At 46.1% G+C, this 23735-nt stretch overlaps 1 protein-coding gene across 10 annotated transcripts in view; it reads left to right on the top strand.

Annotated features, from left to right (window-relative positions):
- The window catches only part of LOC109419233 (glutamate-gated chloride channel), a 239451-nt gene that overhangs the window by 95054 nt on the left and 120662 nt on the right, over positions 1 to 23735 (top strand). For all 10 annotated transcript variants that reach the window (XM_062858837.1, XM_062858832.1, XM_062858838.1 and 7 more), the window contains exons 3-4: positions 9975 to 10058; positions 10141 to 10253. In XM_062858837.1, the coding sequence (XP_062714821.1) occupies positions 9997 to 10058; positions 10141 to 10253 (175 nt within the window). In that variant the 5' untranslated portion in view covers positions 9975 to 9996. The remainder of the gene's footprint in view (positions 1 to 9974; positions 10059 to 10140; positions 10254 to 23735) is intronic.

Consider the following 23735-nt stretch of genomic DNA (forward strand, 5'->3'; position numbering starts at 1 on the left):
GCAATGCTTAAGCATCTTGTTTGAATCGATCGAATTTTCATTATTGTCAAACTGTTGTTGTTTCTTGAGTTCTTTCCTTGTCAAATATTCAACCCTGTGTACTTCAGGCTTCAGGGTATAACGCTGTGTCGGATCACATTACAGTCTTCGACAAAGTTGTTTGGCATAAAGTCACCTACAAGAATACCAAAGGTTTTAATTATTGGAAGCTTAAGCGTCACCTAGCGACAAAATTCAAAAGCTTAATATTTCTGCATACATCTGGGCAAGTTTTCCCCATATAAAGTTCCAGCTTGTTGAGCGCCCCCCCCCCTTTGACTTACCCGATTTCGCTCAAATTTTTAACATAGCTTTTAAGAGTCTATAACAACTGATTCAGGAGGTAAGACTTGACATTTTGGTTACTTGAAGGTACCCCCTGTAACTTCCTGAGACCTCACAAAATGCCGATAAAACCCTCTGCAACCACCTGATACTTGTTGTAAGACCCCTCGAACACCCATAAAACACCCTGAGTCCCCCTGAAACCTCAAGTAGCCCCTTGAAGCCCCCGAATCCTCCTAAAACCCTTGATATGCCCCTGAAACTTTCTCAAACGCCTCCAAAATCTTCTAGAGCGCCCCATGGAAGACCCCATGGGACACCCAGACCACCAGAGACGCCCCTAAGTGCTCCTGAAACTCTTTTGAAACCCTTCGGAACCCATTTCAAGTCCCAATGAGACCCTCTATTGCTTGTTCCTTTCTTGGGACTTGCTACTGATATGCTCTCTCCTATTTCATGCAGAACATAAAACGGATGGATAAATTAAATCTGCATAAAAAGAGGTTTTAGTGTAAATAAGCCCGGTTTTAGAGCAAATGTGACTTTGGTTTGATTGAGTTTAAACTGTGGGGTTTGCGCGCGTGGGAAAGCGTGCTTGATTTATGACTTGCTGGTGGCACCCCTCCAGCAACTGCTGGAATTCCACAGGAACTTCTTCTCCAATTCCAGAGGCATTCCGGTTGTTTGGGGCTCCGCAGTGCCTCAAACGGGGAATGTCTTTCCGCAGAAAGAAAAACACACGGGAAGTACTTCTACACTAAGCACTTCATTTTACTACTAAACTTTGCGTTGTCGAAGCCACGCAAACGCTTTTACACTTCTACTTCGCGTTGTCGAAGCCACGCGAACGCTTGTACACTTCGATATTTCTTCTCACTACTTGACCGTTAGCCGGGTCAAATGATACTATTTCGTTGTTCGGTGGTTGTGCTCTCCTTTTATAGCACTCCGGAAGGCATCCAGAATGTTCTACAATATTCCCGGTATGAAACATTCCAGAACATTCCACCAATCTGGCTACACTGCCAAATGGAAGTCACTCACGGTCACTCACTCGCAGCATGCGCACCGCGTTGACACACGCTTGCTCGCAGCTGTCATCATCAATCATCATCGTCATCATCGTTAGTGGTGAGTGGTCCCGCGGTGAGCTCGCTGTTGCCGCCGTGTTTACGTTTCTGGGAGCTTGCTTGTCGTTGCTCATTCTCGTAGGGGAAAGTGGGGCACATTTTCCACCGGAGCGTCCGATGGGCGCGAACACCAGTTTCCCTACAAACTTTTTCCACGAATTTCTTTTGAGATTCCTAAGCAGGTTCCATACAGTATTTCTCCATGCATTCCTTCCGGAATTCCTCCAGAGATTTCTTCCGGGATTTCTTAATGAATTCTTTTAGGAATTCTTCCAGAAAATCCTTGTAAGATTCCCCAGGTGTTCCTTTACCAGTTCTTTCCATTGTTCCTTCTCAAGGATTTTCTTCTGAAGTTACACGATGTGTCGTGTCCTTGAACGATCGGAATATTAAAATATGTTTTTAATTTCCAAACGGGGGCAATTTTTTCCAAAAAAGTCACTTTTTTCAAGAACACGACACATGAATAGCGACCACCAAAAAAAAAATTTGGTTGAAATCGGTTGAGAACTGTTTCCGCAATCGTAGTCACCGTATCGACGTTTTTGCAAAACATACTTCCGAGGATGGTATCGCAGCTGAACTCATCAAGATGGGCCCAGAAAAGTTGGCCACCTGTCTGCATCGGCTGATCCAGGATCAGGATCTGGGAAACCGAACAGTTAACCTTCCGTAACTCGCGCGGTTGACTACCTGCGACAGCACCACGCTAAAGCTGAGTACAAAAAGCGAGATTTTTTCAACGTGTTGTACAAAATACAACAGCGCGATCGCTCGAGGGTTAACGGAGTAGTGGAAAAAAGGGGTGATCTGCCCCATTCACAAGAAAGGCGACCATTTGGAATGTTAGAACTTCAGAGCGATCACTATTTTGAATACTGCCTACAAAGTGCTATCCCAGATCATCTTCCGTCGTCTGTCACCTAAAACGACTGAGTTCGATGAAGCCGGCTTCATCGACGGCCGGTCGACAACGGACCAGATCTTTACCGTACGGCACATCCTCCAGAAATGCCGTGAATACCAGGTCTCAAGGCATCACCTGTTCATCGACTTCAAAGCGGCATACGACAGTATCGACCGCGCAGAGCTATGGAGAATCATGGACGAAAACGGCTTTCCTGGGAAACTGAGTAGACTGATTAAAGCATCGATGGACGGTGTGCAAAACTGCGTAAGGGCGAACTATCCAGTTCTTTCGAATCTCGCCGGGGACTGCGACAAGGTGATGGTCTCTCATGCCTACTCTTCAACATCGCTCTAGAAGGTGTGATACGACGAGCCGGGTTCAACAGCCGGGGAACGATTTTCACAAAGTCCGGTCAATTTGTGTGCTTTGCGGACGACATGGACATTATTGCCAGAACATTTGGAACGGTGGCAGAGCTGTACACCCGCCTGAAACGCGAAGCAGCAAAGGTCGGACTGGTGGTGAATGCCTCAAAAACAAAGTACATGCTGGTAGGCAGAACCGAAAACGACCGGATCCGTCTGGGTAGTAATGTTACGATGGACGGGGATACTTTCGAGGTGGTGGAGGAATTCGTCTACCTCGGATCCTTGCTAACGGCTGACAATAACGTGAGCCGTGAAATTCGGAGGCGCATTATCAGCGGAAGCCGAAACTGCGGTCAAAAAAGATTCACCCACGCACCAAATGCACCATTTACAAAACGCTAATAAGACCGGTGGTTCTCTACGGGCACGAGACATGGACCATGCTCGAGGAGGACCTGCAAGCACTCGGAGTTTTCGAGCGACGCGTGCTAAGGGCGATCTTCGGCGGTGTGCAGGAGAACGGTGTGTGGCGGAGAAGAATTAACCACGAGCTCGCTGCACTTTACGGCGAACCCAGCATCCAGAAGGTGGCCAAAGCCGGAAGGATACGGTGGGCAAGGCATGTTGCAAGAATGCAGGACAACAACCCTGCAAAGCTGGTGTTTGCAACTGATCCGCTTGGTACAAGAAGGCGTGGAGCGCAGAGAGCACGATGGGCGGACCAGGTGGAGCGTGATCTGGTGAGTTTTGGGCGTGACCGACGTTGGAGAACTGCAGCGGCAAATCGAGTATAATGGCGGCAAATTATTGATTCAGTATTATCATGAATTTGATGTTAACTAAATAAATGAAAAATGAAATTCCTCCAGGAGTTCCTTCTGAGATTTCTTCAGGAATTCTTTCAAGAATTTTATAATTCACTTAGGAAATCATTCCGAGATTCCTACAATAACTTCTTCCTGAATACCCCTTGGCACTCCTTCCAGGAATTATCCAAGAACTTCTCCCAGTATTTTTTCAAGAACTTTTTCCTGGATTCCTCCGGAAACCTCTTCCAGAATTCTTTCAGGAACAACTACCAGAATTGCTCCAAGAATTCCTTCCGGGATTTCTCCGGGAACTCCTTCCAGGATTCGTCCAAGATCTTCTTTCAGGAAGCTTCAGGAACTTTTCACTGGATTCTTAAAGGAACGCCTTCTGGGATAATTCCAGAATATGGTTCCGTTTTTTCTTTCAGCAACTTTTTTCAGGATTCCTCTAGAAACTCTTTCAGGAGGTTCTTCTGGAATTCTTACAGATTCCTCCAGAAGTCCTTCCTGAAATTCTTCCAGATATTCCTGAGATGAAAGTCTTCCAGCAGAGTTTCTCCTAGAGGTTTTTGTGTGACCTGCTTTATGGAATTACTCAAGCAGTTCCTTATTAAGTTACAACGAAAGTTCAATGAGAAATTCCTCCAACAATGACTTAAAGGATTAGCTTTGTAAGAAATTCTTCCTAGAGTTTCTTCAAGGTTAGCCCCAATACTTTCTTCCAGGAGTTCCTTCTGAATATCCCAGAAAAAAAAACTTCTAAGGACATTCCAAAAGAAACTATTAGTAGAATCTCGGAAACAATTCCTGGAAGATTCTCGAAACTCCTGAAGACATCCCAGAAGGAATCGTAAGACCCTGAAAGAATCCCAGAAAGAACTTCTGAAGAAACCTAACGAAAATCTATGATGAACCTCCTTGAGGAATCACAAATGAAACTCCTAGAGGAATCCTGCAAAAAAAAATCCTGGAGACATTTCGAAAGGATTTTTTGGAGGTATGTATTCAGGAACTCTTGGAAAAATCCTCCACAAAAAAACCCTGTGAAATCCGAGAAGGTGCTCCTGGAGAGATGCCACCAGCAAGTCATAAACCAGCACACTGTTTCATTCTCGCGAACCCTACATTTCAAATTCAATCAACCACTTATGGTCAGCCATGAACCGTTTTTATGTATACTCAAAAGAATTTAGCTTAGAAACTGCGTCGTACAGTGCCCTTAAAGCGACTGGAAGCGACTTTTCGTGCACATGTAGAAGAGTATGGACCAAGGCATCTTCTGAATTTTTTTGAGGTGGAAAATGTTTTCCATTTTTGCAGAAACCATTTTTTGTGAAATTTTGTTCAAAAATGGTTTCCGCAAATACGAAAAAAAAATTCCACCACAAACAATTCAAAAGATTCCTTGATCCATACTCAACACGCGCACGAAAACCGATTTTGAAAATATTGCTTCGTTATTAAATAAAAAATCAAAAACCAAAAAGTGAGGAAATGCTTCCAGTTTCGCCTTAAGCACGTGTTCACCTTGGTATAGGGCACTGCATGAAATTATCTCCTTCTCTTTCACTCTTACAGAAATTTTGTAAACAACAAGGCCAAGAAACGTCAAAATCCCATACAAAATCAAAACAGTGCGGTGCCCTATTCACCGGTTTGACTTTTGAGCTGTAGGGCACTGCATAGGGCACTGCACTGTTTTGATTTTGTATGGGATTTTGACGTTTCGTGGCCTTGTTGTTTACAAAATTTCTGTAAGAGTGAAAGAGAAGGAGAGATTTTCATGCAGTGCCCTATACGGCGGTTGCTATGATAATTTTTTCTAAGTCTTTGACGTTTCGTGGCCTTGTTGTTTACAGTTTGGACTTAAAGAATTTTAGTCGATTTTTTTGGTTCGTCCGGTAAAAGGTGCGCGCGTAATGGAATTCAAATGAGTAACTTCCGTGATGATTGCTTCATTATGGTCGTATCCAGAATGTTTCAACTTTGTGCCAATTGGGAAGTCCTGGCAGAAAGAGTTCCACCGAACCAGGAGTTTATCTTGACCGAAACCCGTGAGCAAAGCAGCTGATCATCTACCAGCCTCTATCGTACCACTAGTACGGCGCAGATGACATGGGTACTCCAGCAAATGATCAAGTTCTGAATAGAATGTGACACCAGATATGCCGAACTGCCGAACCTTTGCTAGATTGCCATCCTCAAGATGCTTCTTCAATCCAGACTTCGGTACCAGTCGAGGCCAAGCTTTCCATCACTCGCCGCTGAAGAGGAGGAAGTTGGAGCATAGTTATTAAGAGTGGTTTTAAGTAACTAGATTTTAAATTTAATTGAATAAAAGCTACACTGCAGAACATTGACATGGAAAAAAGATTTCTCATGTAATTGTGGGATAAATTTGGTTGAATTCCAAGGGAGTTCTGACATAAATCCGGTTGGGCTTAATATGAAATTTATGACAAACTTGACAGGGACTTTCAAAAGAAATGCATATAACGAATTTCTACGATTTCTCAGAGTGTCCCTTATGATTTAGGATACCTTCAAAAGTTTCCTTTGAGTTTCTTTGGAGATTACTAGAAAGATTTTATCAGGGTTTCCCTAAGTGTTATTTCCGGGATTTCTACAGCAACTGCTTCCGCGATTCCGCGATTGGAGTTTTGGGATTCCTCCATGATTTCCTTCTAGGATTTCTCCAGGAATATCTTCTGAGATTCTCCCAAGAATTCTTCCCGGGATTCCTCAATAAAAAAAATCATTCCGTGTTTTCTTCACAATTTGATTCCACAATGCCTTCATTAGTTCCCGCTGGGATTCTTCCAGGAATTTCTGATGGGATTCCTAAGGAAATTCAATTCAGGATTTCTTTAGAAATAAAGCGAATTGAATTGAATTGAATTCTTTAGAAATTTGTGGGAGTGCCGCAGGAGTTCATTCCAAGATTCCTTCAGGTATTCCTTCCGAGAATACAACAAGCGTTCCTTCTGAGATTACTCCAGGGATTTCAGCGGTATTTCGTCCGGGATTCTTTCTGGATTTGCTTCAGAAATTCCTTCAAAGCTTCCTTCTGTATTTTTTTTTCAGGGATCATCCAGGCATTCCATCCGAAATTCGGGAGTCTCTTCTTTGATTTTTTCCAGGAACTTCTCTCGGGAATCCTCCATGAACTCTTTTCGGGAATCTTTAATGTACTTGTTCCTGGATTTCACTGGAAATACCTCCTGGAATTTCTGCAGATTATTTGAAATTCTTCCGGATGTTAATTACGAAATTCCTCCAGAAGTTTTTATCGAATTCATTATGGAATTATTACATAAGTTCGTTATAAAATCCCTACAGGACTTCCTTGACGAACTATTTAAGCAGTTTTGAATATGAAGCAGTGGAATATTCAGAAACACCTTCTGGATTTCCTCCAATTGTTTCTTCTAGGCTGAAATTTCTATAGGAATTTCTTCTGGGAATCACAGAGAAAAATCAAAATACATTACAAAAAGAAATTAAGAAGTTAGAAGAAAGCCCTATTGGAAACCCTGAAAGAACATCTGAAAGAATCTCTAAAAAATTCCTGGAGGAATCTAAGAAGTTATTTCTGAAAGAATCTCAGAACGAACTTCAGGAGGAATCTCATGAAAAAAAAACAAGGAAAAAAACCTGCAAGAAATCCCTAAAGAAATCCCGAAAGGAATTAATGTATCCCGTCAGAAATTCGTCAAGGAATCCCAGATTGAATTTCTTTACTATGAAGAAACCCCTGGAAGAATCGCAGAAGGAACTTCTGAACAAACCCCTGGAAGAATCTCAGAAAAGGTTCCTTGAGGAATCCCTGGAGGAACTTCTGGAGGAACCCTGGAAACAAATTGTGGAGAAAACACGGTTTGAATTTGTTGGCAAAATTTCAAGAAGAATTCCTGCGGAAATCTCAGAAGATATTCCTAGATTAATCCCAGAGGAAATTCCTAGAAGAATCTCAAAACTCCTGATGTACCCCAGAAGAAATTCATGAAGAAATCCTAGAAAGAATATCTGGGGTAATCACGACAGGAGTTACTGAAAACATCCTGCAAAGAACTTCTGGAGGAATAACTCGCACAAAATATCTCAAAAGTAACTGGAAGAATCCCAAAAGGAGCTCCTGAAGGTATCCGAAATAAACCCCTCGAAGCATCTCATGGGGCTTCCTGAGAATCCCTGAAGATTTCTTGTATTCATTTTGAAGGTCTCTTTCAAATTCATCATTAATCCTATCCCAATTTATGCCAGAATTCCCACGGAGTTCAACCAAAATTTGTCTCACAATTTCATCAGAAGTCATTGTCTCATTCAAATATTCTGCCGTGTAGCGTTTAATTAAAAACATTTAACAATTTGGTTTTCATCTAGTCGCTTAAAACCACAATGCTCCAACTTCCTCTTCTTCAGTGAATAATCTTGAGAGTTGCAATCTAGCAAAGCTTCGGCAGTTCGGCATATCTGGTGTCACATTCTATTCAGAACTTGATCATTTGCTGGAGTACCCACCCATGTCGTCATCGCCGTACTAGTGGTACGATAGAGGCTGGTAGATGATCAGCTGCTTTGCCTTCACGGGTTTCGGTCAAGATAACCTCCTGGTTCGGTGGAGCTCTTTCTGCCAGGACTTCCCAAGTTACTCATTTGAATTCAATTACGCGCGCACCTTTTACCGGACGAACCAAAAAAAAATCGACTAAAATTCTCTAAGTCCAAACTGTAAACAACAAGGCCACGAAACGTCAAAGACTTAGAAAAAATTATCATAGCAACCGCCGTATGCAGTGCCCTGTACCATGTTATTTAGGTGGCCATGGAATCCAGTTCATTTTTCTTAAGGTGAGTATATAACGAAGCCACACTTCGAATTTTCAAAAGCACAAATCTGAAGAACCGAGGGTTGGTTTGCGCTGAAATGTCGATCGATTAGTCACCACCAGCAGTTCACCAATCGATCAACTTTTCAGCGCAATCCGTTTTTTGATTCCTCAGATTTGTGCTCTTGAAAATTTGAGGTGTGGATTCGTTATATATTCGAAAATACTAAACTCGTGAATGTCGTCTGCACGAATTTATACTAGCCTGCTTATTCTCACACGAAATTTGACGTTTAAGAGGTGTCGGCATCGCTCAAACGTCAAATTTTCTGTGAGAGAAAGGCCTGTAGTACACAGGGTCAAATATTTGACAAGGAAAGAACTCAAGAAACAACATCAGTTTGACGCTAATGAAAATTCGAACGAGTCAAACAAGATGTTTGAGCATTGGTTTCTTTTTGGACAAATATTTGACCCTGTGTACTAACAGCTTAAGCAGGCCAGCATAAATTCGTGCAGTGGACCATAGATCCAAAGTGTGTAGAGTAGAGTGGGTCATCGTTTATATGGAAAAATGGAAAAATCAATGGTATCCCATCAGATCAAAGCTTTTTTGATCCCATTTCAGGTCCCAAATAAGTGTGCAAAATTTGGGCACGATCGGTTATGCCTACGTTTTGCGCATCGCATTTGAAGTTTGTATGGGGTTTTACATGGGAAAACACACTTTTTTGCATTTCTCGCATAACATGCTCAAATACCTATTTCTCAAACCATGTAACCGATAAAGTGAAAACATAGCCTAGGGTGTCCTGAAAAACTTTGTCGAAGACCGCGAAGTGATCTGATGCTTATGGAAAAAGTTATAGCATTGGCATTGCTTGGCGAAACAGCATGATTTTGTTGTTATTGTTATTCCTTTACATGTTAAAACATAAACACATGCATGCGGTTCGTTGGTTATACCTATTTTCACAAGCATTGGATCGCTTTGCGGTCTTCAACAAAGTTTTTTAGATTATCCTAGGCTATCATTTTACAGTATCGGTTAAAAAGTTTCAGACAAACTTTTTCAACTTAAGACAAAAATGCAAAAATGTATGTTTTCCCGTACAAAATCCCATACAAATTTCAATTGCAATGCGCAAAGTGTAGACGCTACCAATCGTGTTCAAATTTTGCACATGTACTCAGGACCCGAAACGGAACCAAAAAAAAGCTTTGATCTAAGAAAACGGTTCTGATGACCCACACTAGTGTAGAGCCAAGTGTAGAGTCGATTGATTGGTGTGTAGGTAACCGAGGTAACCGAACCGAAATATTCAAACATAGTAGACCATCAAGACTTCAGCAGGAAACTCATTCTTTCAGTGATCGTCAAGAAGTACAGAAGCAAGAACAGCAAGCAAGCAAGCAAGAACTTGAATGACCAAATAGCACATTCTCTGAAATAATGTGAACTAATTCAGGAGCATCTTCAGGTAACTACACAATCCACTCAGTCGGTTTGAAACGCTGTTTTACTCAAATATCCAAGGTGTTTTCTCAATATATGCTTCTCATGCAAGGTTGATAACAGTAGTTTTTTTTTCTTTTCCTTCCAGAATCAAGCGTAACATCTTCAGAATGGCCCCGGGCCATTACTTCTGGGCAATATTCTATTTTGCCTGTCTGTGCAGTGCGTCACTGTAAGTATTCGCCCTTTCCTTTTCCATACCCGATGATTAGTCATCAACATACAGCTCGACATTCAAAAACTCAACTCCACAGTGCCAACAACGCCAAGGTGAACTTCCGGGAGAAGGAGAAGAAAATCCTCGATCAGATCCTCGGCGCTGGTAAATATGACGCCCGAATCCGTCCCTCGGGCATCAACGGCACAGGTAAGACCACACTTTGTTGTCCAATTTGCTTCTTTTTCTTCTTCCTGTTGAATTTGTATTACAATTCAATTCACCCACACATACACACGCGCGCATCTTTGTCTAACTCTTTGTTCTCTTGCATCACGTATAAATTGCATAATTTCATTTCATTCCAAATCTTCGATTTTAAGGTGAAAACAATAATTACTTCGTTACACAACCAGTTAGTGTGTGTAAATAAGGTTATTCGATTACACATTTTTGAGTTCAGTTTAGAATTTTGGTTCCGAAAAACTTTTCAATTTTATTCAGCTTGGTTTCGTTCCATTATTGATTGGATTCTGGTATGATTTCGAATCGCTTCAGTTTCAAAATTCACGATTATCTCGCGTACACCGAACGACGATGAATGAAATGCCACGAAACGACGACAAACTCAATATTCTTGAGACATTTATTCTCTTCTCTTGTGTACATATAAAAGTGTCGAATCATGTACTCCCCCAGAAAATTCTGTGCATAGAAAACACACTCATTACTGTCGATTTACGCGTTTGACCCCCAAAATAAATAGCTACCGAAACTGCGGCCCTCAAAGTTGAATGGCAGTCTGAAAGGCTAAAAAAATGCTGTCGAATGTAGACTACAATGCAGACAAACGGACGTAACGTTTTGGCGAAATTTTCATCGACTACGATGCGAAAACTGTGTATCTCTCACAACTAGAGGCGCAAGCATCGTTTTTTTTTCAGTGTTTCACACTAGCGCCTTCTATTGGTGAATAGTTGTATCCAGTTCAGATTCCCCTGAAACTACTTTTACCATGGAAATTAATATAAATCTGGAGTAAAATCCTTTGAACGGCTGTGAAATGACTCTCAAAGCTGATTCTATAAACATAGATGTGAGATTCTTTAAAATAGACGTTATACATAGTTGAAAACCCAAAGCATCATCCAACAAACCTGAGTAAATTTTCATATAAAAATCACATTTTCAAACACATTTCTTGTAAATTATTTAAAATTAGCTAGAAATTTTACTTATTGACTGTGGCAGTTTCGTCCGTTTGTCTGCATCTTCGCTGAATCGGCGACGACGACGACGACAACGATCGTGGCCCTCCTCTTAAATCCATACAAATTAGAAAATTAGGAAAATTTATGCCGATCTCCACCGAAACTGCTTCTTGCAGAAATCGCCATCTCCAACTTTGTGGGCCGGCTCCGAGTGAATCGGACGGAGCTTGATTCTTGAGAGCGACGATGATGACGAACTGAACCGGGCAGAGCAGACAATAACCACGGAACAATGATGATGGAGTGGGCCATCACGTCACGTCACAAGGCAAAAAATATGTAAAAATAAAAACAGTGCAACTTCAAGGACTCGAGGATTAGTCCACTATGCCACGGTCTGACACGGCTGAAGGAAGCAAATCCGCATTGTTATGGTTATTGCTCTGCGTTTCGGCTTCGTTTTTTGTCCGCCAACAGTTTTCTTCGTAGATGAATGAGAACTTTTTTCGAATTGCTCTCGCATATGGAAACCAGAAACTAGAACACCGAATTATGCAAAATGGAACACGAACTGCAGAAACTTTAAGATGAATTGGATTTGCTTAATTTCGAGGCTGGAGGATTTCTTTGGGCTTTTACATATTAAAATGAACCTTCTGCTTTCTTATAGAATCTAGATTCCGTTATAAAACCAGAGAGAATCCCTGTCAGGATTCTGAGAGAATCCCTGACAGGATTCTGGGAGAATATCTCTCAAGATTCTGAGGGGAATTCTCTCAGAATCCTGAGAGGAATTCTCTCAGAGCCCTGAGAGGAATTCTCTCAGAGCCCTGAGAGGAATTCTCTCAGAGCCCTGAGCGGAATTCTCTCAGAATCTTGAGAGATATTCTCCCAGAATCCTGACAGGGATTCTCTCAGAATCCTGACAGGGATTCTCTCAGATTTCTGACAAGGATTCTCTCAGAATCCTGACAGGGATTCTCTCAGAATCCTGACAGGGATTCTCTCAGAATCCTGTCAGGGATTCTCTCAGAATCCTGTCAGGGATTCTCTCAGAATCCTGTCAGGGATTCTCTCAGAATCCTGTCAGGGATTCTCTCAGAATCCTGTCAGGGATTCTCTCAGAATCCTGTCAGGGATTCTCTCAGAATCCTGTCAGGGATTCTCTCAGAATCCTGTCAGGGATTCTCTCAGAATCCTGTCAGGGATTCTCTCAGAATCCTGTCAAGGATTCTCTCAGAATCCTGTCAGGGATTCTCTCAGAATCCTGTCAGGGATTCTCTCAGAATCCTGTCAGGGATTCTCTCAGAATCCTGTCAGGGATTCTCTCAGAATCCTGTCAGGGATTCTCTCAGAATCCTGTCAGGGATTCTCTCAGAATCCTGTCAGGGATTCTCTCAGAATCCTGTCAGGGATTCTCTCAGAATCCTGTCAGGGATTCTCTCAGAATCCTGTCAGGGATTCTCTCAGAATCCTGTCAGGGATTCTCTCAGAATCCTGTCAGGGATTCTCTCAGAATCCTGTCAGGGATTCTCTCAGAATCCTGTCAGGGATTCTCTCAGAATCCTGTCAGGGATTCTCTCAGAATCCTGTCAGGGATTCTCTCAGAATCCTGTCAGGGATTCTCTCAGAATCCTGTCAGGGATTCTCTCAGAATCCTGTCAGGGATTCTCTCAGAATCCTGTCAGGGATTCTCTCAGAATCCTGTCAGGGATTCTCTCAGAATCCTGTCAGGGATTCTCTCAGAATCCTGTCAGGGATTCTCTCAGAATCCTGTCAGGGATTCTCTCAGAATCCTGTCAGGGATTCTCTCAGAATCCTGTCAGGGATTCTCTCAGAATCCTGTCAGGGACTCTCTCATAATCCTGCCAGGGCTTCTCTCAGAATCCTGCCAGGGATTCTCTCAGAATCCTGTCAGGGATTCTCTCAGAATCCTGTCAGGGATTCTCTCAGAATCCTGTCAGGGATTCTCTCAGAATCCAGTCAGGGATTCTCTCAGAATCCTGTCAGGGATTCTCTCAGAATCCTGTCAGGGATTCTCTCAGAATCCTGTCAGGGATTCTCTCAGAATCCTGTCAGGGATTCTCTCAGAATCCTGTCAGGGATTCTCTCAGAATCCTGTCAGGGATTCTCTCAGAATCCTGTCAGGGATTCTCTCAGAATCCTGTCAGGGATTCTCTCAGAATCCTGTCAGGGATTCTCTCAGAATCCTGTCAGGGATTCTCTCAGAATCCTGAGAGGGATTCTCTCAGAATCCTGTCAGGGATTCTCTCAGAATCCTGAGAGGGATTCTCTCAGAATCCTGAGAGGGATTCTCTCAGAATCCTGTCAGGGATTCTCTCAGAATCCTGAGAGGGATTCTCTCAGAATCCTGAGAGGGATTCTCTCAGAATCCTGAGAGGGATTCTCTCAGAATCCTGAGAGGGATTCTCTCAGAATCCTAGGAGGGATTCTCTCAGAATCCTGAGAGGGATTCTCTCAGAATCCTGAGAGGGATTCTCTCAGAATCCTGAGAGGGATTCTCTCAGAATCCTGAGAGGGATTCTCTCAGAATCCTGAGAGGGATTCTCTCAGAATCCTGAGAGGGATTCTCTCAGAATCCTGAGAGGGATTCTCTCAGAATCCTGAGAGGGATTCTCTCAGAATCCTGAGAGGGATTCTCTCAGAATCCTGGGAGGGATTCTCTCAGAATCCTGGGAGGGATTCTCTCAGAATCCTGGGAGGGATACTCTCAGAATCCTGGGAGGGATTCTCTCAGAATCCTGGGAGGGATTCTCTCAGAATCCTGGGAGGGATTCTCTCAGAATCCTGGGAGGGATTCTCTCAGAATCCTGGGAGGGATTCTCTCAGAATCCTGGGAGGGATTCTCCCAGAATCCTGGGAGGGATTCTCCCAGAATCCTGAGAGGGATTCTCCCAGAATCCTGAGAGGGATTCTCCCAGAATCCTGAGAGGGATTCTCCCAGAATCCTGAGAGGGATTCTCCCAAAATCCTGGGAGGGATTCTCCCAGAATCCTGGGAGGGATTCTCCCAGAATCCTGGGAGGGATTCTCCCAGAATCCTGGGAGGGATGCTCCTAGAATCCTGGGAGGGATTCTCCTAGAATCCTGGAAGGGATTCTCCCAGAATCCTGGAAGGGATTCTCCCAGAATCCTGAGAAGGATTCTCCCAGAATCCTGAGAGGGATTCTCCCAGAATCCTGAGAGGGATTCTCCCAGAATCCTGGGAGGGATTCTCCCAGAATCCATAGAGGGATTCTCCCAGAATCCTGAGAGGGATTCTCCCAGAATCCTGAGAGGGTTTCTCCCAGAGTCCTGAGTGGGATTCTCCCAGAATCCTGAGAGGGATTCTCCCAGAATCCTGAGAGGGATTCTCCCAGAATCCTGAGAGGGATTCTCCCAGAATCCTGAGAGGGATTCTCCCAGAATCCTGAGAGGGATTCTCCCAGAATCCTGAGAGGGATTCTCCCAGAATCCTGAGAGGGATTCTCCCAGAATCCTGAGAGGGATTCTCCCAGAATCCTGAGAGGGATTCTCCCAGAATCCTGAGAGGGATTCTCCCAGAATCCTGAGAGGGATTCTCCCAGAATCCTGAGAGAGATTCTCTCAGAATCCTGAGAGGGATTCTCTCAGAATCCTGAGAGGGATTTTTTTCGGAATCCTGGGAGGGATTCTCTCACAATCCTGAGAAGGATTCTCTCACAATCCTGAGAGGGATTCTCTCACAATCCTGAGAGTGATTCTCTCAGGATCCTGAGAGGGATTTTCTCAGAATCCTGAGAGGGATTCTCCGAGAATCCTGAAAGGGATTCTCCCAGAATCCTGAGAGGGATTCTCCCAGAATCCTGGGAGGGATTCTCTATAAATCCTGGGAGGGATTCTCTCAGAATCCTGGGAGGGATTCTTTCAGAATACTGAGAGGGATTCTCAAAGAATACTGAGAAAGATTCTCTCAGAATACTGAGAGGGATTCTCTCAGAATACTGAGAGGGATTCTCTCAGAATCCTGGGAGGGATTCTCTCAGAATCCTGGGAGGGATTCTCTCAGAATCCTGGGAGGGATTCTCTCAGAATCCTGGGAGGGATTCTCTCAGAATCCTGGGAGGGATTCTCTCAGAATCCTGGGAGGGATTCTCCCAGAATACTGGGAGGGATTCTCCCAGAATCATGGGATGGATTCTCCCAGAATCCTGAGAGGGATTCTCCCAGAATCCTGAGAGGGATTCTCCCAGAATCCTGGGAGGGATTCTCCCAGAATCCTGAGAGGGATTCTCCCAAAATCCTGGGAGGGATTCTCCCAGATTCCTGGGAGGGATTCTCCCAGATTCCTGGGAGGGATTCTCCCAGAATCCTGGGAGGGATGCTCCTAGAATCCTGGAAGGGATTCTCCCAGAAACCTGGAAGGGATTCTCCCAGAATCCTGAGAGGGACTCTCCCAGAATCCTGAGAGGGATTCTCCCAGAATCCTGAGAGGGATTCTCCCAGAATCCTGAGAGGGATTCTCGCACAATCCTGAGAGGGATTCTCCCAGAATCCTGAGGAGGATTCTCCCAGAATCCTGAGAGGGATTCTCCCAGAATCCTGAGAGGGATTCTCCCAGAATCCTGGGAGGGATTCTCCCAGAATCCATAGAGGGATTCTCCCAGAATCCTGAGAGGGATTCTCCCAGAATCCTGAGAGGGTTTCTCCCAGAGTCCTGAGTGGGATTCTCCCAGAATCCTGAGTGGGATTCTCCCAGAATCCTGAGAGGGATTCTCCCAGAATCCTGAGAGGGATTCTCCCAGAATCCTGAGAGGGATTCTCCCAGAATCCTGAGAGGGATTCTCCCAGAATCCTGAGAGGGATTCTCCCAGAATCCTGAGAGGGATTCTCCCAGAATCCTGAGAGGGATTCTCCCAGAATCCTGAGAGAGATTCTCTCAGAATCCTGAGAGGGATTCTCTCAGAATCCTGAGAGGGATTTTTTTCGGAATCCTGGGAGGGATTCTCTCACAATCCTGAGAAGGATTCTCTCACAATCCTGAGAGGGATTCTCTCACAATCCTGAGAGTGATTCTCTCAGGATCCTGAGAGGGATTTTCTCAGAATCCTGAGAGGGATTCTCCGAGAATCCTGAAAGGGATTCTCCCAGAATCCTGAGAGGGATTCTCCCAGAATCCTGAGAGGGATTCTCCCAGAATCCTGAGAGGGATTCTCCCAGAATCCTGAGAGGGATTCTCCCAGAATCCTGAGAGGGATTCTCCCAGAATCCTGAGAGGGATTCTCTTAGAATCCTGAGAGGGATTCTCCCAGAATCCTGAGAGGGATTCTCCCAGAATCCTGAGAGGGATTCTCCCAGAATCCTGAGAGGGATTCTCTAAGAATCCTGAGAGGGATTCTCCCAGAATCCTGAGAGGGATTCTCCCAGAATCCTGAGAGGGATTCTCCCACAATCCTGAGAGGGATTCTCCCAGAATCCTGAGAGGGATTCTCCCAGAATCCTGAGAGGGATTCTCCCAGAATCCTGAGAGGGATTCTCCCAGAATCCTGAGAGGGATTCTCCCAGAATCCTGAGAGGGATTCTCTCACAATCCTGAGAGGGATTTTCTCAGAATCCTGAGAGGGATTCTCCGAGAATCCTGAAAGGGATTCTCCCAGAATCCTGAGAGGGATTCTCCCAGAATCCTGAGAGGGATTCTCTCACAATCCTGAGAGTGATTCTCTCAGGATCCTGAGAGGGATTTTCTCAGAATCCTGAGAGGGATTCTCCGAGAATCCTGAGAGGGATTCTCCGAGAATCCTGAGAGGGATTCTCCCAGAATCCTGAGAGGGATTCTCCCAGAATCCTGAGAGGGATTCTCCCAGAATCCTGAGAGGGATTCTCCCAGAATCCTGAGAGGGATTCTCCCAGAATCCTGAGAGGGATTCTCCCAGAATCCTGAGAGGGATTCTCCCAGAATCCTGAGAGGGATTCTCCCAGAATCCTGAGAGGGATTCTCCCACAATCCTGAGAGGGATTCTCCCAGAATCCTGAGAGGGATTCTCCCACAATCCTGAGAGGGATTCTCCCAGAATCCTGAGAGGGATTCTCCCAGAATCCTGAGAGGGACTCTCCCAGAATCCTGAGAGGGATTCCCCCAGAATCCTGAGAGGGATTCTCCCAGAATCCTGAGAGGGATTCTCCCAGAATCCTGAGAGGGTTTCTCCCAGAGTCCTGAGTGGGATTCTCCCAGAATCCTGAGAGGGATTCTCCCAGAATCCTGAGAGGGATTCTCGCACAATCCTGAGAGGGATTCTCCCAGAATCCTGAGAAGGATTCTCCCAGAATCCTGAGAGGGATTCTCCCAGAATCCTGAGAGGGATTCTCCCAGAATCCATAGAGGGATTCTCCCAGAATCCATAGAGGGATTCTCCCAGAATCCTGAGAGGGATTCTCCCAGAATCCTGAGTGGGATTCTCCCAGAATCCTGAGAGGGATTCTCCCAGAATCCTGAGAGGGATTCTCCCAGAATCCTGAGAGGGATTCTCCCAGAATCCTGAGAGGGATTCTCCCAGAATCCTGAGAGGGATTCTCCCAGAATCCTGAGAGGGATTCTCCCAGAATCCTGAGAGGGATTCTCCCAGAATCCTGAGAGGGATTCTCCCAGAATCCTGAGAGGGATTCTCCCAGAATCCTGAGAGAGATTCTCTCAGAATCCTGAGAGGGATTCTCTCAGAATCCTGAGAGGGATTTTTTTCGGAATCCTGGGAGGGATTCTCTCACAATCCTGAGAAGGATTCTCTCACAATCCTGAGAGGGATTCTCCCACAATCCTGAGAGTGATTCTCTCAGGATCCTGAGAGGGATTTTCTCAGAATCCTGAGAGGGATTCTCCGAGAATCCTGAAAGGGATTCTCCCAGAATCCTGAGAGGGATTCTCCCAGAATCCTGAGAGGGATTCTCCCAGAATCCTGAGAGGGATTCTCCCAGAATCCTGAGAGGGATTCTCCCAGAATCCTGAGAGGGATTCTCCCAGAATCCTGAGAGGGATTCTCCCAGAATCCTGAGAGGGATTCTCCCAGAATCCTGAGAGGGATTCTCCCAGAATCCTGAGAGGGATTCTCCCAGAATCCTGAGAGGGATTCTCCCAGAATCCTGAGAGGGATTCTCCCAGAATCCTGAGAGGGATTCTCCCAGAATCCTGAGAGGGATTCTCCCACAATCCTGAGAGGGATTCTCCCAGAATCCTGAGAGGGATTCTCCCAGAATCCTGAGAGGGATTCTCCCAGAATCCTGAGAGGGATTCTCCCAGAATCCTGAGAGGGATTCTCCCAGAATCCTGAGAGGGATTCTCTCACAATCCTGAGAGTGATTCTCTCAGGATCCTGAGAGGGATTTTCTCAGAATCCTGAGAGGGATTCTCTCACAATCCTGAGAGTGATTCTCTCAGGATCCTGAGAGGGATTTTCTCAGAATCCTGAGAGGGATTCTCCGAGAATCCTGAGAGGGATTCTCCCAGAATCCTGAGAGGGATTCTCCCAGAATCCTGAGAGGGATTCTCCCAGAATCCTGAGAGGGATTCTCCCAGAATCCTGAGAGGGATTCTCCCAGAATCCTGAGAGGGATTCTCCCAGAATCCTGAGAGGGATTCTCCCAGAATCCTGAGAGGGATTCTCCCAGAATCCTGAGAGGGATTCTCCCAGAATCCTGAGAGGGATTCTCCCAGAATCCTGAGAGGGATTCTCCCAGAATCCTGAGAGGGATTCTCCCAGAATCCTGAGAGGGATTCTCCCAGAATCCTGAGAGGGATTCTCCCAGAATCCTGAGAGGGATTCTCCCAGAATCCTGAGAGGGATTCTCCCAGAATCCTGAGAGGGATTCTCCCAGAATCCTGAGAGGGATTCTCCCAGAATCCTGAGAGGGATTCTCCCAGAATCCTGAGAGGGATTCTCTTAGAATCCTGAGAGGGATTCTCCCAGAATCCTGAGAGGGATTCTCCCAGAATCCTGAGAGGGATTCTCTAAGAATCCTGAGAGGGATTCTCCCAGAATCCTGAGAGGGATTCTCCCAGAATCCTGAGAGGGATTCTCCCACAATCCTGAGAGGGATTCTCCCAGAATCCTGAGAGGGATTCTCCCAGAATCCTGAGAGGGATTCTCCCAGAATCCTGAGAGGGATTCTCCCAGAATCCTGAGAGGGATTCTCTCACAATCCTGAGAGGGATTTTCTCAGAATCCTGAGAGGGATTCTCCGAGAATCCTGAAAGGGATTCTCCCAGAATCCTGAGAGGGATTCTCCCAGAATCCTGAGAGGGATTCTCTCACAATCCTGAGAGTGATTCTCTCAGGATCCTGAGAGGGATTTTCTCAGAATCCTGAGAGGGATTCTCCGAGAATCCTGAGAGGGATTCTCCGAGAATCCTGAGAGGGATTCTCCCAGAATCCTGAGAGGGATTCTCCCAGAATCCTGAGAGGGATTCTCCCAGAATCCTGAGAGGGATTCTCCCAGAATCCTGAGAGGGATTCTCCCAGAATCCTGAGAGGGATTCTCCCAGAATCCTGAGAGGGATTCTCCCAGAATCCTGAGAGGGATTCTCCCAGAATCCTGAGAGGGATTCTCCCAGAATCCTGAGAGGGATTCTCCCAGAATCCTGAGAGGGATTCTCCCAGAATCCTGAGAGGGATTCTCCCAGAATCCTGAGAGGGATTCTCCCACAATCCTGAGAAGGATTCTCCCAGAATCCTGAGAGGGATTCTCCCAGAATCCTGAGAGGGACTCTCCCAGAATCCTGAGAGGGATTCCCCCAGAATCCTGAGAGGGATTCTCCCAGAATCCTGAGAGGGATTCTCCCAGAATCCTGAGAGGGTTTCTCCCAGAGTCCTGAGTGGGATTCTCCCAGAATCCTGAGAGGGATTCTCCCAGAATCCTGAGAGGGATTCTCGCACAATCCTGAGAGGGATTCTCCCAGAATCCTGAGAAGGATTCTCCCAGAATCCTGAGAGGGATTCTCCCAGAATCCTGAGAGGGATTCTCCCAGAATCCATAGAGGGATTCTCCCAGAATCCATAGAGGGATTCTCCCAGAATCCTGAGAGGGATTCTCCCAGAATCCTGAGTGGGATTCTCCCAGAATCCTGAGAGGGATTCTCCCAGAATCCTGAGAGGGATTCTCCCAGAATCCTGAGAGGGATTCTCCCAGAATCCTGAGAGGGATTCTCCCAGAATCCTGAGAGGGATTCTCCCAGAATCCTGAGAGGGATTCTCCCAGAATCCTGAGAGGGATTCTCCCAGAATCCTGAGAGGGATTCTCCCAGAATCCTGAGAGAGATTCTCTCAGAATCCTGAGAGGGATTCTCTCAGAATCCTGAGAGGGATTTTTTTCGGAATCCTGGGAGGGATTCTCTCACAATCCTGAGAAGGATTCTCTCACAATCCTGAGAGGGATTCTCCCACAATCCTGAGAGTGATTCTCTCAGGATCCTGAGAGGGATTTTCTCAGAATCCTGAGAGGGATTCTCCGAGAATCCTGAAAGGGATTCTCCCAGAATCCTGAGAGGGATTCTCCCAGAATCCTGAGAGGGATTCTCCCAGAATCCTGAGAGGGATTCTCCCAGAATCCTGAGAGGGATTCTCCCAGAATCCTGAGAGGGATTCTCCCAGAATCCTGAGAGGGATTCTCCCAGAATCCTGAGAGGGATTCTCCCAGAATCCTGAGAGGGATTCTCCCAGAATCCTGAGAGGGATTCTCCCAGAATCCTGAGAGGGATTCTCCCAGAATCCTGAGAGGGATTCTCCCAGAATCCTGAGAGGGATTCTCCCAGAATCCTGAGAGGGATTCTCCCACAATCCTGAGAGGGATTCTCCCACAATCCTGAGAGGGATTCTCCCAGAATCCTGAGAGGGATTCTCCCAGAATCCTGAGAGGGATTCTCCCAGAATCCTGAGAGGGATTCTCCCAGAATCCTGAGAGGGATTCTCCCAGAATCCTGAGAGGGATTCTCCCAGAATCCTGAGAGGGATTCTCTCACAATCCTGAGAGTGATTCTCTCAGGATCCTGAGAGGGATTTTCTCAGAATCCTGAGAGGGATTCTCTCACAATCCTGAGAGTGATTCTCTCAGGATCCTGAGAGGGATTTTCTCAGAATCCTGAGAGGGATTCTCCGAGAATCCTGAGAGGGATTCTCCCAGAATCCTGAGAGGGATTCTCCCAGAATCCTGAGAGGGATTCTCCCAGAATCCTGAGAGGGATTCTCCCAGAATCCTGAGAGGGATTCTCCCAGAATCCTGAGAGGGATTCTCCCAGAATCCTGAGAGGGATTCTCCCAGAATCCTGAGAGGGATTCTCCCAGAATCCTGAGAGGGATTCTCCCAGAATCCTGAGAGGGATTCTCCCAGAATCCTGAGAGGGATTCTCCCAGAATCCTGAGAGGGATTCTCCCAGAATCCTGAGAGGGATTCTCCCAGAATCCTGAGAGGGATTCTCCCAGAATCCTGAGAGGGATTCTCCCAGAATCCTGAGAGGGATTCTCCGAGAATCCTGAGAGGGATTCTCCCAGAATCCTGCGAGGGATTCTCCCAGAATCCTGAGAGGGATTCTCCGAGAATCCTGAGAGGGATTCTCCCAGAATCCTGCGAGGGATTCTCCCAGAATCCTGAGAGGGATTCTCCCAGAATCCTGAGAGGGATTCTCCCAGAATCCTGAGAGGGATTCTCCCAGAATCCTGAGAGGGATTCTCCCAGAATCCTGAGAGGGATTCTCCCAGAATCCTGAGAGGGATTCTCCCAGAATCCTGAGAGGGATTCTCCCAGAATCCTGAGAGGGATTCTCCCAGAATCCTGAGAGGGATTCTCCCAGAATCCTGAGAGGGATTCTCCCAGAATCCTGAGAGGGATTCTCCCAGACTCCTGAGAGGGATTCTCCCAGAATCCTGAGAGGGATTCTCCCAGAATCCTGAGAGGGATTCTCCCAGAATCCTGAGAGGGATTCTCCCAGAATCCTGAGAGGGATTCTCCCAGAATCCTGAGAGGGATTCTCCCAGAATCCTGAGAGGGATTCTCCCAGAATCCTGAGAGGGATTCTCCCAGAATCCTGAGAGGGATTCTCCCAGAATCCTGAGAGGGATTCTCCCAGAATCCTGAGAGGGATTCTCCCAGAATCCTGAGAGGGATTCTCCCAGAATCCTGAGAGGGATTCTCCCAGAATCCTGAGAGGGATTCTCCCAGAATCCTGAGAGGGATTCTCCCAGAATCCTGAGAGGGATTCTCCCAGAATCCTGAGAGGGATTCTCCCAGAATCCTGAGAGGGATTCTCTCAGAATCCTGAGAGGGATTCTCTCAGAATCCTGAGAGGGATTCTCTCAGAATCCTGAGAGGGATTCTCTCAGAATCCTGGGAGGGATTTTCTCGGAATCCTGGGAGGGATTCTCTCACAATCCTGAGAAGGATTCTCTCACAATCCTGAGAGCGATTCTCTCAGGATCCTGAGGGGGATTTTCTCAGAATCCTGAGAGGGATTCTCCTAGAATCCTGAAAGGGATTCTCCCAGAATCCTGAGAGGGATTCTCCCAGAATCCTGAGAGGGATTCTCCGAGAATCCTGAGAGGGATTCTCCCAGAATCCTGAGAGGGATTCTCCCAGAATCCTGAGAGGGATTCTCCCAGAATCCTGAGAGGGATTCTCCCAGAATCCTGAGAGGGATTCTCCCAGAATCCTGAGAGGGATTCTCCCAGAATCCTGAGAGGGATTCTCCCAGAATCCTGAGAGGGATTCTCCCAGAATCCTGAAAGGGATTCTCCCAGAATCCTGAGAGGGATTCTCCCAGAATCCTGAGAGGGATTCTCCCAGAATCCTGAGAGGGATTCTCCCAGAATCCTGAGAGGGATTCTCCCAGAATCCTGAGAGGGATTCTCCCAGAATCCTGAGAGGGATTCTCCCAGAATCCTGAGAGGGATTCTCCCAGAATCCTGAGAGGGATTCTCCCAGAATCCTGAGAGGGATTCTCCCAGAATCCTGAGAGGGATTCTCCCAGAATCCTGAGAGGAATTCTCCCAGAATCCTGAGAGGAATTCTCCCAGAATCCTGAGAGGGATTCTCCCAGAATCCTGAGAGGGATTCTCCCAGAATCCTGAGAGGGATTCTCCCAGAATCCTGAGAGGGATTCTCCCAGAATCCTGAGAGGGATTCTCCCAGAATCCTGAAAGGGATTCTCCCAGAATCCTGAGAGGGATTCTCCCAGAATCCTGAGAGGGATTCTCCCAGAATCCTGAGAGGGATTCTCCCAGAATCCTGAGAGGGATTCTCCCAGAATCCTGAGAGGGATTCTCCCAGAATCCTGAGAGGGATTCTCCCAGAATCCTGAGAGGGATTCTCCCAGAATCCTGAGAGGGATTCTCCCAGAATCCTGAGAGGGATTCTCCCAGAATCCTGAGAGGGATTCTCCCAGAATCCTGAGAGGGATTCTCCCAGAATCCTGAGAGGGATTCTCCCAGAATCCTGAGAGGGATTCTCCCAGAATCCTGAGAGGG

Source organism: Aedes albopictus, chromosome 3, assembly GCF_035046485.1.
Source record: "Aedes albopictus strain Foshan chromosome 3, AalbF5, whole genome shotgun sequence".
Lineage (NCBI taxonomy): Eukaryota > Metazoa > Arthropoda > Insecta > Diptera > Culicidae > Aedes > Aedes albopictus.